The sequence below is a fragment of the Vollenhovia emeryi genome, unplaced genomic scaffold (genome assembly GCF_000949405.1).
Source record: "Vollenhovia emeryi isolate VEMERY1.0 unplaced genomic scaffold, V.emery_V1.0 DF939135.1, whole genome shotgun sequence".
Lineage (NCBI taxonomy): Eukaryota > Metazoa > Arthropoda > Insecta > Hymenoptera > Formicidae > Vollenhovia > Vollenhovia emeryi.
The window spans coordinates 1,714,737-1,727,738 of record NW_011967231.1 but is presented as its reverse complement, the minus strand read 5'-3'; the positions used below and the strand labels follow the sequence as shown (position 1 = coordinate 1,727,738).

At 37.9% G+C, this 13,002-nt stretch overlaps 1 protein-coding gene across 2 annotated transcripts in view; it reads left to right on the top strand.

Moving 5' to 3' along the window:
* The window catches only part of LOC105567720, a 60,954-nt gene extending 56,170 nt beyond the window's left edge, over positions 1–4,784 (top strand). For both annotated transcript variants that reach the window (XM_012022807.1, XM_012022806.1), the window contains one exon: positions 13–4,784. In XM_012022807.1, coding sequence (XP_011878197.1) covers position 13 — 1 coding nt within the window. In that variant the 3' untranslated portion in view covers positions 14–4,784. The remainder of the gene's footprint in view (positions 1–12) is intronic.
* The last annotated feature ends 8,218 nt before the right edge of the window (positions 4,785–13,002 follow it).

Here is a 13,002-nt window from a genome sequence, read left to right as displayed (position 1 = left end):
TCCTGCTTTCAGATCGATCGCTGACAATCAGTGAAGTAAATCGACGAAGGAAACATGTTGAATCCAAAGAAAATCACGTCGCCTCCGGAATGATAGAACGGCTGTCGGGAGCATTGGACCTGAACGATCATCGCCAACTCGTTTCGGATATCGCTTCGCGAGGTGTGTGGTCAACGCTGCTACATACCCAGTGGACCGAGCAAATCGCAGTCAGTTGCAAGAGCCGAGGAACTCGGTGGAAAAGTCGCGAGAAAGTCGTCGTGTCGGTTTCGCGAGATGTTCCGAGATGTTTTCGGTCCTTTGATCAATCGTAATCGCAGTTTCTCGTGAGGAAACAAAAGCTCCGGCAAAGTTTCCGACGAAACGATTGCTCTCTACGAGTAATCTCGCGATATTTTACGACGATAGTTGGACCGTCAATAGACCAACGTGATCGGCAAGACCCGCAGAGCTTAAGGGCCTAAGCACACGAAAAAAACTTGAGGCAATAAGACTTAATACATAAGGGAAGTGACCAGTGACAGTCGCAAACGTAAGCAGCCATTTTGAAACTTGAGCAACGCTAAAAATTTCGATTGGCTGAAATTCCCTTCTTACTGCTTAGGTGAGAAGACTTAAGAATTTTTCTTTCGCGTGTGTTTGGGTTTTGGACTCGATCCATTTCCGGTCACTCGCGTTTCTCTTGGAGACTGGGTTGTATGTACATGATCGTTACGCGCGGATCTTAGTTTCGGGCGGAGCAAAATCGACGGAGCCTGATATTACGTATCAGACGAGACAGTTCTCGCGAGGCGAGCTCGATTAAGTAGGATCCCGGAGAACGGGAACGTTGCGACATGCCGCTTCTGTCTCCCCTCGATCCAGCCTTGTTCGGCGAGTTCCTCCTCGTGCGTCCGCCCATTTTAAATTCAGTGCGATAACGTGATGGCAAGATGCAAAAGCAGCGGGCAAGCTCCCGCTGCGTAGAGAGTAAGCGTGACAGGCGTCGAGAAGGATCACTGAAGAATTCGAACGACGGTTTTTACTCGCTGGCTCTCCCCAACAACGCGTATAGGCAATTTCGCGCGTGGAAAACCGGACACTGGATGGCAGCGGTGACCGCGCATGCAAACGAGACGCTGGCCGAATTAATCAATGGACTTTACTGATTTTGACGCTTTCTGCTTTATTCATATATATTGCATACATTTTGACTACTGCAAACGCATTTTTTCCCCCGATTTCTCGTTAAATGTTACTGGAAGGTGCGAAACTCGCATTTACGCACGATTAAACATATATATTCGAGTAAGCCATCCAGATTTCATCGATTATGTAATACTTAAAATCTGTTTGATAGATTTAAAAGTTTTTCATACAAAATCTGTTTATCCCTCAAAGGCGCAGTAAAAATACCTCTTTCCAAGCTATATCCACGCAAATCGTACTTGTCCAATGTTCAAGAACAGATACGTAACATCCCTTTACGTCTAATGTAAAACATGTGTCATTTTCAAGCAGCTATTAACGTGAGTAAATCAATAATCCTGGTGATGTGTGAAAAGCATTAATCTTGGAATACCGTGAATTAATCCGATCCGTATAATAAAATTCTTATCGTGGCGAATTATCAGCCGCCATTCTTTGAAAATTAAAATTTTTCGAACGAAGGCGAACGCATCTGCGCGTATAATCGCAAAATCGGCGGATGTGTCAGTCGTGCGGTGCGGTGCAATAAGATAACCGCTCAAAAACTGGTCGCTCCAGCTCGCGGCAAATTAATTTACAAATAAGAGCACCGAAAAACACTGTCCCTTCGATGCAGTCTCATTCTCTTCTGCTTGCTCCTTTTCTCGACGCTTCTCTTCCGTCCCTCCTGCTTCGCGCGAAACACGTTTATACTTAATTACTCGTTTCCGTAAATGAATTTGCGTTTTAATAATGATTATATGCACCGTGCTGCGTCAGATTTATCATCGTCCTCTCGCTTAATTTGTAACTTGGGAATTAATTTGCATATTAACTGAGCTTTTATGGACGAGATCGCACTTGAAAGTTTTGTTTAAAGCTTCTTTCTATTCGTACATATAGGTGCGTTATGTCGTTTAGAGGAACTTTCTGTTTCTTGCTTAATTAGTGTAGTAAGATTAGAAATTTAGCTATAATTAATTCAATAGTAACACAAGCCCACACACAATACACGATTAGTTTATCATCTCATTATATATCGAACTAGGTGTTCATCAGATATTCCAACAGGCTTGCATCTGCTTAAAAAAACACCGTTCTACTTTCGCCTTACGGATGACTGAATCGCGAGGAGAAATTCTCACTAACACCAAAACGACGGCTCCGGACGATTGACTTTTAATTAACCATCGCACGGCATTACACGAAATGCACGCACTTCGTGCGAGCCTTGTTACATGTGAGACGCGCGTCAGATGTCCGTACGAAGACGACATACACAGCAACCAATCGGGTGGCAGTGGTCGATATCCTATAATTTTCGGCATCCTGGTGTTTATTACTGTAACCCGCAATTTCAGTTCAAGTTGAGCTCGCCACGTACGTCGCTGTACGTAAAATGCGTAAATTGCGATCGCTTTATCATCTGAAAGCATCCGACGGGGAAACGGGGTGAACGGGCAAATCGAATTACACGACGTGACCTGTTGCATTTGATACAGCAGGAGAGCGTTCTATTCTTCCGCACAGAGATTCGCCAGCCTCGAAAGTTAAATTCGATCAAACGATATTCATAGCGCTTCCGTGAAACTTAGAATCACGAAGCGTCAACGTAATGGTCCCCGTAAACGGCGTGCGTTACACTCACGTCCGTTAGCGTGCATGTGAAACATGTGTTCATGGTGGATCGCATGCGTCTGCACGCACACGTATCACCTTGGCCAGGTATGTTCGCATGTTCTGCACAGTATCGTGCACAACGTTGAATTATTTGACCTTCTAGAAAAACGGAAGGACTCGTCTATAATTTTCCAATGGTCTCTGTTGCCAGAGAAACTGACGGAAATTCGTATCTCTCACAAGCAATTACGATTAGACCGTCGGATTACCAATTAAATTACAGTGAGATATCTATTTTATTTTGACGATTTCTCTTTTCGTAAGTAAAGTATTCGAGGAATTCAAGAGTGAAAGCGGAACCTTAACTTAGTTCTCACTCGGTAATTTTATTAATTAAAATTCTATTTTTATCTAACGAACTTTCGCCGTGATGTCACGCACGTCTTGTACTTCGAATATTATAATGTCCACACGTATCGCTGAGATAATCCCTAATATTTGTCGGCCGTTTAATGCACTTTGCTAAGGTACACCATTTTAGAGATTCGACAATTTCAACACGCGAGCGTGAGATGTTATGCTCGTAGCAGATTCGCTCGACCTTGCGAATTTTACATATTGTCGCCATACTTTTTTAAGCAATAACTTTGAAGTGTAATCGTAATATAATCTATTTTGTAAGTGTATTTGTTAGAGGCACACGTCCTTTCACTTTAGATAGAAACATTATTGCGCGTATGAATAAATGCGCAAACGTTCGCGTCTGAGCGAGTGACGGAGTATCAGATTATTGGTGTCAATAATGACGATTAATTCAGTTTTTATAACGTACGTGGTAACTATCTTTCTTTTTAATCATAAGTACTTATTGAGGGACTTATTCGCGAATAATTTTCCGTGAAGGCAGCTCTCTAACAAGAAGTAGTTATTACTTGCTGTTCTCTTTCCTTTTCCTGAGGGTCGCTCGTTTCAGCTGAAACGATCGATGGAGGGATAGTGTGTTTGATATTTGACGTGTATATTCTAATAGGATACTTTCTAACACAAGGAAGGTCATAAGTTCTCTCGGTTGTGAGCTCGGTTGTGAAAAAAGAGCTCTCTTGCGAAATGCGGAGTGCACGTTCTCCAATCGAGAAGACTCTTCTCAGTGTTATTTTACACCTTATAAGATTTTCTTTTGTTGGAAAAATCGTAATAGACACCGTTTTCTAGTAATCGACTATGGATACGTCCCGTTTAACGCTCGTAACGCTCTTGGAATCATTTTATCCTTGTCGTTTGGCAAAAGGATAAACGAGCGTTATCGTTATGAGCGATAAACGGGACGCACCTTATGTATTACATTGAACTCTTTATCTAAACATTTTATCTAAACTAAATTATGTATGCGTTGTAAGGCAGTTGCAAAGTTATCCTTGTATGAATATTGTTGCTTGGGCCGTCCAAGATCTAATGAGGCGAATACGCAATTCTCGAACTACGTAAAAAACTAGAAAAAAACATACACCGGCACTTATATCCCACATGAAGCGTTGATCTATACGCGAAATCGTTAGATGATGAAATCGATAGCGATCGAGGTTTCGTGTCTTTATTTTTGTGGCTCACGTCGAAGTCGAACGAGTCAGACATTGCTACGGTATGAAAAGTATGAAACTTTGCAGATCATTTTTATTTAACGGATCGTGACCAGTGTTTGAATTAAGAAAAGGAACAGGTATCTGTAATACTTAATACGACCTATTTACCTACATGTTTCTATTAAATTTGGCTATTATAATTATTTGTCCAACGATTGGTAGAGAAAGATGTTGAAAACAAGTGCAATAATCAAGACGACCGTAGGATGAGAAAGGACGATGATTATAATATTACGAAAATGTAAGGGTAGCTTTGCATGGAGGAAAATAAGGAAGCGAAATATGGAGCGTACGCGTATTATTGTCTATTAAGTGTTACGTTATATAAATAAAACAGTAACGCTATATATAATCACAGCAGCGTCTAATGCTTTAACCCTTGGAGAGATCCTTTCCGGCCAGAATATTTATTTGCAGATTTGTTCTCTCTTTTAAAGTTGCTCTGCAAAAAAGTTATTCCGTATCTTCTGCTTACTATACCGTGAACGCATTTGTACTGTAGAAAAGAATTAAATTATTGAATGGCTACACCTCTGCGAGTTGAGGTAAGTGGTGCACATTTTCCATAAGTACAAGTTTTCGCATGTTCGTATTATTTGCTTTCACTTAAACCCGTTCAAATGGAAAGTAGGTTTAACAAATAAGCTTATCAAGGACTCAATTAGCGGGAATTAAATTGCGTGTCAGAATTTATTTTATGAGAATGCAAGAACTTACGAGTTTACTTGGTGGTCACTAGCGACAGAAAGGGAGAAAGAGAACGATACTACGTTTCTTTCATTTTGCGCGAGATATCATCCAGCTCGTTCTGCAACTCACCGAGCGGATGCGTACGGGACCGATAAAATACTGATACTTTACTGACTGCTTGCGTTAAATAATTACAGTAATCACGGTAAACCGTTCTAATGTTCCATCGACGCTCGGTCTTTCTGCAACGTTCTTTTCTATGCGTTACTTGGTGGCTCCGACTGCGCCGTGGTTTTCTCGCTCTTTGGTCAATGCTGCAATTATTTTCAATTTAAGGCGACGTAGAGAGCATTAGAAATTGTGATTGCGCTCTTATTGAAATCGTTCCTGCGATATTAAACTTCAATTTCCCACTGCATTGCGATCGTACGTTTTTTACCGCAACCGTTAACATTTTTAACGTGCGTTCAAAATTTTTTCGCGAGACGTCCGCGTAATTATAGGATGGAGAGAGCGAGAGAGGCCGCTCTGTAACGGGAGGAAGAGACGAGTCCGCTCGGTTGCAGCTCGGTATCAAGATTGACATTATAAGCGCGGAGGACGAGACGCTTTCTCGGATAATACCTGTTATGAATAAATGGCATCCATAACGCTTGCATTTAACATATAATGTAAAAATAATATAAAAGAGAGAAAAGTGATTGCGATATTAATCGTGTTACGTAACGATATGTTTTGTCGCGGTAACAATTACCAGTGATCAACAAAGTGTTTTAGAGCAATGTGACCGCGCCAGTTTACTCAGAAATTATTTAAGTTTTTGTCAGAGTCGTGTATCGCTGTTCTATGAATATACTAGTGAGAAATGAGATCATGTGCCAATTGATTCAGAATTCTATTTCATTGTTTCTTTGTTTCGTCATTAAATGAATTGTCAAAGAGACGCTATAATATCTGCGCGGACGTCATTCGGCGGAAGTATCGACAATGCGGTGTAATGTATTCATCTTGCGCGATCATTGCCAAAAGTGGACAATATATATAATCGCACTAACATTAATGTAGTTTTGGTTTGAGAGCGAGCAACAGTCACAAGTTTGAGAACTGTATTCAGCCGCTCCAACTTTTTCTTCCCAGAAGATCACACCTGCTATTATGGCGCATTCAGAGGTAAAATATCCGATGCACGCAAGCAATCTTTTCAATCGTTTCCTCACGAAACAAAGGAGTACTTCTTCAACGATCTTCGCGTTTCTCTTAAGCGTAAAAAAAAGATCCCTGATGGCTACATATCCTACGTGCGTGTTGAAAATTGTCCGAATGTAAAAGATTGGAAATAATGAGTGCGCCATTTACTGCGTCAGAGGGTTCGACTGTAGCCTACCATCAATGGTACAGTCAGAGGTGACCGACGCTAAAGAAATGTAATTGCTTCAGTGAAGATGCGCTTTCTGATACACATTTCCGAAGTTTCTCTTTTAAAAGAGCAATAGATACCATTACAGTATTAGTGGCTTTTATGAAGTTTATATTATATAAAAACGTCACTTGGAGAAACAAATATCTTAATGTTGGGCCTGTAAATGTCTGTAAAGGACCTAACATCTACGGAATATATGTTTTCCATTGCAAATATTATTTGTAACTGTGTTTACGAACGACATAAAGATATCCATGCACTAAAATATAATCAACGCAATTTTGAAATATTTTACAAGATTTTCACTCACAAGATTCACTCACCAAGATGCTATAAATTTAGACTGTATTAATTTTTCAGTATATAAATTTTCTTTATTATCTCTAATCAAATATAATCTCTAATCAAAGCGTTAAGTAAATATAATGTTTGTTCTTCAACTGTGAATTTTCTCGGGCAAATAATATTACATCACGTAATTACATGATATGCGATACAATGTTATAACGCATTCTTTTATTATTCTTGTTTTATCAATATCCCAGAGTGTTTTACCAGTAGGCTTACCCTACTCTCATCATTACAGAGTTCTATCCTAATATAGATGAGGTAAATCAGCTGCGCGGGATATTATCCGTTATAATATTCCTAATAGTTCTTTTCTATCTGCCGTAAAATTACTCCCAGTATCCATTCTCTTCACCAAGGTCACCAACTTATCTCGTTCCTCCTGTCTTTCCGTCCCCACCTACTCTCTTCCGATCTATCTTGATCCCTATCTCCCGTCTGTCGGTTACATACACCTTTGCCAACGATTGCGTCAAATGTGCAATCTAAAGATCCCGTCACTAATTGTTTTTTTTTTTTAGATTTATCTTGGATACTTTTAAGCATGGGAATTGACTTGTACGAACGGAAGATGGATTTGTAAGAACGACAATCATTCTTTTCGAACGATTCGATTTATATGTCTCGGAGTACATAAAAGTTTTGATTAACATGTATAATATTTAAATTTACCGAGAAAAAGCCAATTTTAAAAAACAAATTATTATTCATTAATTTCAAGAGATTTATTGTTGATAACTAACGCAACCGAAATTTTCTCAGTTACTTATTCATTCATTTTCGCACTATACTATACACGCAAACACACACACACACACACTCTCTTTCTAAAGCATTTTTTAAGTATAATAAAATTTGTTATTTTTATGGCAATCAAGTTGAGATGATGCAAGTGTCATACAGGGGCAATCACTCATCAGCGATAGTTTCGGCTCGACTTGTGTCGCGTCGTGTAATTCCTTGATGTTGTCGGAGTCGCCCGTGCGTATGCAAACTCGGCGCAACAACCGGCGACGGTTCGTGGCGTACGAAGAAAAGAAAAGAAACGAAAAGAAAACTGGCCGCACCGTCCGTGCGAACATTCGCCAACCGAGATACTGGATTCCTGCTGTGAGATGAACCACACTGATGTTGCGGGGCTGAGTAATTCAATATTGACGGCGAACGCGCCTCTTGCCGCGGATTGTACACGTTTGTGTGACAATGTAGCTGCAATTTGTCCATTTGCTATGCACAGGACGATCCCGCATGCACAATCGTGGGCCGTTTACATGTAAAAGATTGGACAACACAAGACGTAAAAAATTCCTTACTGCCACTCGAATTCTATTCTCCCTCTCTCCGTGTCTCGCATTCTTTCCTCACACTTTGCGCTGTCGCGAAATCGGATAACAGAACACATAGTTCTCAAATTACAAACATATCTTGTGGCCTCGGGGTTGCCGAATCTTTCAGGCCGCATATTGTCGCGTATACAAAATATATACGAGTACACTTATTGTTTCACTCGTGATACTCATTCTATTCGATACGATTAGCTGGCATTTTAAGACAACTAAATACTTCAGCATTATTACAGAGGCGACAAGAAAGTTCCAATATGAAGCTTAAGAAATTCCTTTTAATAGGTTTGCTCCCTCGCAGAGCAACGTATACCCCGCTTTTTATGAAAGAGTTACTTTATGTATGATTCGTTAGATAACCTACATTCAAAATAACGAAGAACAAGACGTGCATATAATACAATCGCATAACTATGTGAATGAGGTTCGCGGAGCTTTCCGAATAGCACATGTACTTTCTATTTATCCCTAATTGCTATGCACATATGTGTGCCACCACATACAATATGCAAGTACAAGAGGAGTCAACCACATCGATTATTATATATATATATATTTGATACTTTTAGCTCCATATTGCAGTACACGTCACTTTTTATCGATTTACGTATGTGTATTTTCTCTATCTGTAGACTTAAAGAATATGTTCGACGAAGACTCCTATAACGAGGCAATACCATAAGAATAACTTATCTGTTATTCTTTCACAAGTTTATTAAATATGGCATTTAAAAAGAGCACGAAATGTTGAACTTTGTATAAGAGACGCGCTTTGCATCAAGTATTTCGTAAAATATATATCCTTCCATGAGCGAGACACTGCAACATATCCTTTATTGAATATGTATATACAAATGGGTCGTTTCTAAGAACTAATCATATCGTACGTTTATTTTTACCGTCAAATAGCAATGGCAAGGTATTCTCAGGAGAGCAGTAGGGTGGGGGTCTTTGACATATAACTTGAAACAATATGTTATTGATGTATATGATAGACGCTATGGAAAATTGTTTCGAAATCGTGCCGATAAATTAAATGGTTCTCTCAAATTTAAGTTATAACAGCGCAAACACAGGATTTGTATCGAATTAATATATGTATGTTAAATATAGTTTTATAATAAACAGAATTTATATGTAGAAATATATATTATCGGAATTTATTGGTGACGCGTTATTATGTTACCTTTTTGCGCTCTGTTCTCTTTTTGGTAAAGAACGTTTCAAGTGTATAAATTTCCGTAAAATATCTTATGTTTAAAAATTAAATATGTACATTTTTATTCCTAGTGATGTGTTTACCGTATTAAAGAACATGGTGGAATACGCTTGGATTGTTAGAGAAGTCTGACTGAAACGAAAATGATAATAATTATAACTGAGTCGTGCAGAAATTATCTGCACGCGACGCACTTACTTCCTTCTCGTTATTTACTTAATTATGTTTTGCTTTGCTGCTACATATAAAAGTGCGAGAAAGTATCCGTACTTGGATCTTCTTCAAGTAAAAATTTGCGGAACGTTATTTACTAAATTACGTTTACCGTATATTTTCATCAAAATATTTCGATAAAGTCGGTTTGTCACACGATATCACGATATCATATTCACTTGTATGTACAAGTACAGTTTGTATAAATTCCTTATTATTTTGTTTGACAGATAATCAAACTTAAAATGAGACGATCGCTATCATCTGAATCACGAACTCGAGATAAACGTGATCTTCTCCGAGATGAAGAATATTTTCTTCCTTCGTCCGCTCGCAATCTCGTTTGCAGATTTAGATCAAGCGTGTCTCGTTTCCGATTCGCAATTTTTAGGCAGAGGAAGCAAAAGAGGCAGGCGTGACAGTCGTGCCGTTGGAAAGGTATCTTTTCGCTCGTCCTCGGATCTGGTTATCAATCTACTGAAAATATATCTTAAGGAAAGTCGGAACAGTAGAAGGAATCTATATTGCCCCGCAAAAAGAATACAGAGAAGAGAGATACAGTGTTTGCAAAAGCTGATCGGACATTACGAGAAACATGGTTATTAGTCGAAAATCACAGATTCCGAATGGTAGATACGCAATGAGTAGAAGTTCGTATGGCTGCAGGGTGGGCCGAAGAAACCGGTTTTATATACCTAATGACGGACTACCTACTTGCAGCCAAGCCGAACCGATTTTAACGTGGTTTTCTTGTTTCAATAACGCCGAACTTTTGATTTAGCTCCGCTAATAAACGGCCACTACTTTATTTATGACGTGCGCGGTTTTATATTAACGTTAAATTGCGTATACTTATTCAATTATTTTTAGCTTGTAACATTGATACATATATGAAGTTGCTAAATAACTAAGATTTAAAAAGATGCCCTACTTAAACTTACACTATAACAAGTAATTTTATTTCATTGAAAAATAGTTTTCTCTGCAATTTTATTTTTACTAATTACTTTACCTTTTATTTAATTGGCATGTTGATACCGACTTGACACCAAAAAGAAAGTACATTTCAAATAAGTGTGCATTACTTTGCTTTAACCAACCTTGAATTCAGTATCGAGTATCACGATAATTGTTCTTACTTTTAGTTAAGTACTTAATCTCGCTTGTTTTTTAATCAAAAGATGTTTTCTTGAACAATCTTGGAATTTTTAAATATAAATTTTCATTATTTTAAATATGATTTTCTCATTTGATACAAAACTGATCTTCAAATACGAAATTGTTTACATTATGAACAAGCTTTTTAGTCATTAATAATTGTCCTTAAAAAGAATAATATATATAAACATTGATCAAGATGTAATTGAAAGAATTAAATAATGATCATAAAATTAATTCGAGAAGTTGGGGATTATTTAAAAAGAAATTTTAAGGTTTGCAAAAAGAAATTAATACAATAAAAATGTTATAATTTTTTCTTTTATGTAGGTGGAGGAGGAGGAGGTGGCTTATAATCATAAAGACTGAAGTATCCAGAAATTATTCTTTATTTTGATTATTTGAATGTACATATATTTTTGCGTACAATAATACAATTGCTTTAGGATATCCATGTTCGTATTTGCATTAACTTAACATTCTTAAATATGCTAATAGACGATTTTTGCGCAAACACAACGTATTACGTACATATGTATACGCAGTGTGTATTTTATAAATACACTTGCACCATATTATCTTAGATATGCAAATGTAAATTTGTATTCGAATGTACCTAGTAGAAATCCCGGATGTTAGCTTCATGTTCGATTCGCGCCTGTCCTCATATGTGCTTCATATCCATATCGTTATCTTACCTAACCGGTTGAGGAAGAGAAAGCTAACAAGAAGAATTAAAACGGTAAATTGATCTCGTCATCGTACGCCCACGTTTCTTAAATTGGCGATATCATAACATTATGATGTTTAATTATTTCTATTGTACTTGGTTACAAACAAGTTACATCACAGCGCATTTTCTGTGTTATTGTTTCGAACTGCTTATACCGACATCGTAGCTACACGTTGGACAGTCGAGAAGTCTAGAGGCTGCAAGTACAACAATATCGATAACAGATAACATTGACCCTCGCTTTTTCAGTTAAGTTTTTTATTTCTGACCACTTTATGATTTATTAGTATCGCAGCTTTTATTACAATAAATTGAAATATAACAATCGCATCATATTCACTAGGAGAGTGATGTAACCTGATGTACCAACAATATAGCTTTACCTTCAAAGCATACTTCAATTAATACATATTCTGCGAAAATAGTAAAACATAAATATATTTACTTTTATTACAGTAAAGATTGAATCGTTCAAAACATACAATGTATACATTATATTGTATAATATGTATTCGTTCTGTTATCTTGGAAAGTTATCTTTCTTATCAAGTACCTGCAATGCTACCATCAGAGAGAAGCCCGGGCCGTCATAGTTCCTACATTCACATGAAAATGGGTATGATGGCGTTGCGTATCTGACGCGATCGCTTGAGTATCTTCTCTCAGCTTTACATTCATTTGTAGCAGAGAGAAACCTGAGAGCGGTCACGCTAGCGTTTTACTTGATGTCGTTTCAAGAGATTATTTTTCGCGCCTTTACACCCATTTTTACTTTTGGAACTTTATTATTTTGCTGTGCATCTTCTGACACTGTCGATAAAGTCACCACTTTGTGCGTGTCCATGCTACGCCTATTTTTCAGGATTGTGCTGTGAAATTCAAAATTACAGTATCATAAATTATCTGCATGGTATTTACATCAACTTTTCTCATGTAGACAATGTAAATTTTATAAATTAGATCATATGTATATGCTCCAAGTGGAAATTTTATCGGCAGAGTCAGAAAATGCGTAATAATATAAAATAGTTCCAAAAGTAAAAGTCTCCCGAAACGGTATCAATTAAAACGCCGGCGTGACCGTTCTCAGGTTTCTCTCTAATCAAATTCTGAAAAAATTTCCCCAAAATATGAAAATATCAGAGAGACCTGAGAGCTGCCACGGCCCCGTTTTTCGTGATTGGCGAATGCGATACGTCCACTGTGGACATTGAAACGTGGACGTTGAACTACGTGGCCAATGTCCACGTTTGGGCAAGCGTACGTATGGATAAGTAGGTCTACATATAGATCGGAGTACGGGTAGGTAGGAATTCGGATAGTCAGGGATAGCGGGACATAATTCGAGAGTTGAAAATATTAAATAACATAAATTAACGAAGTAACAATAACTTTAATATAATAAGGACGTAAAAAGAATTTCGTGTTATTGTACGTATACCGAATATTTC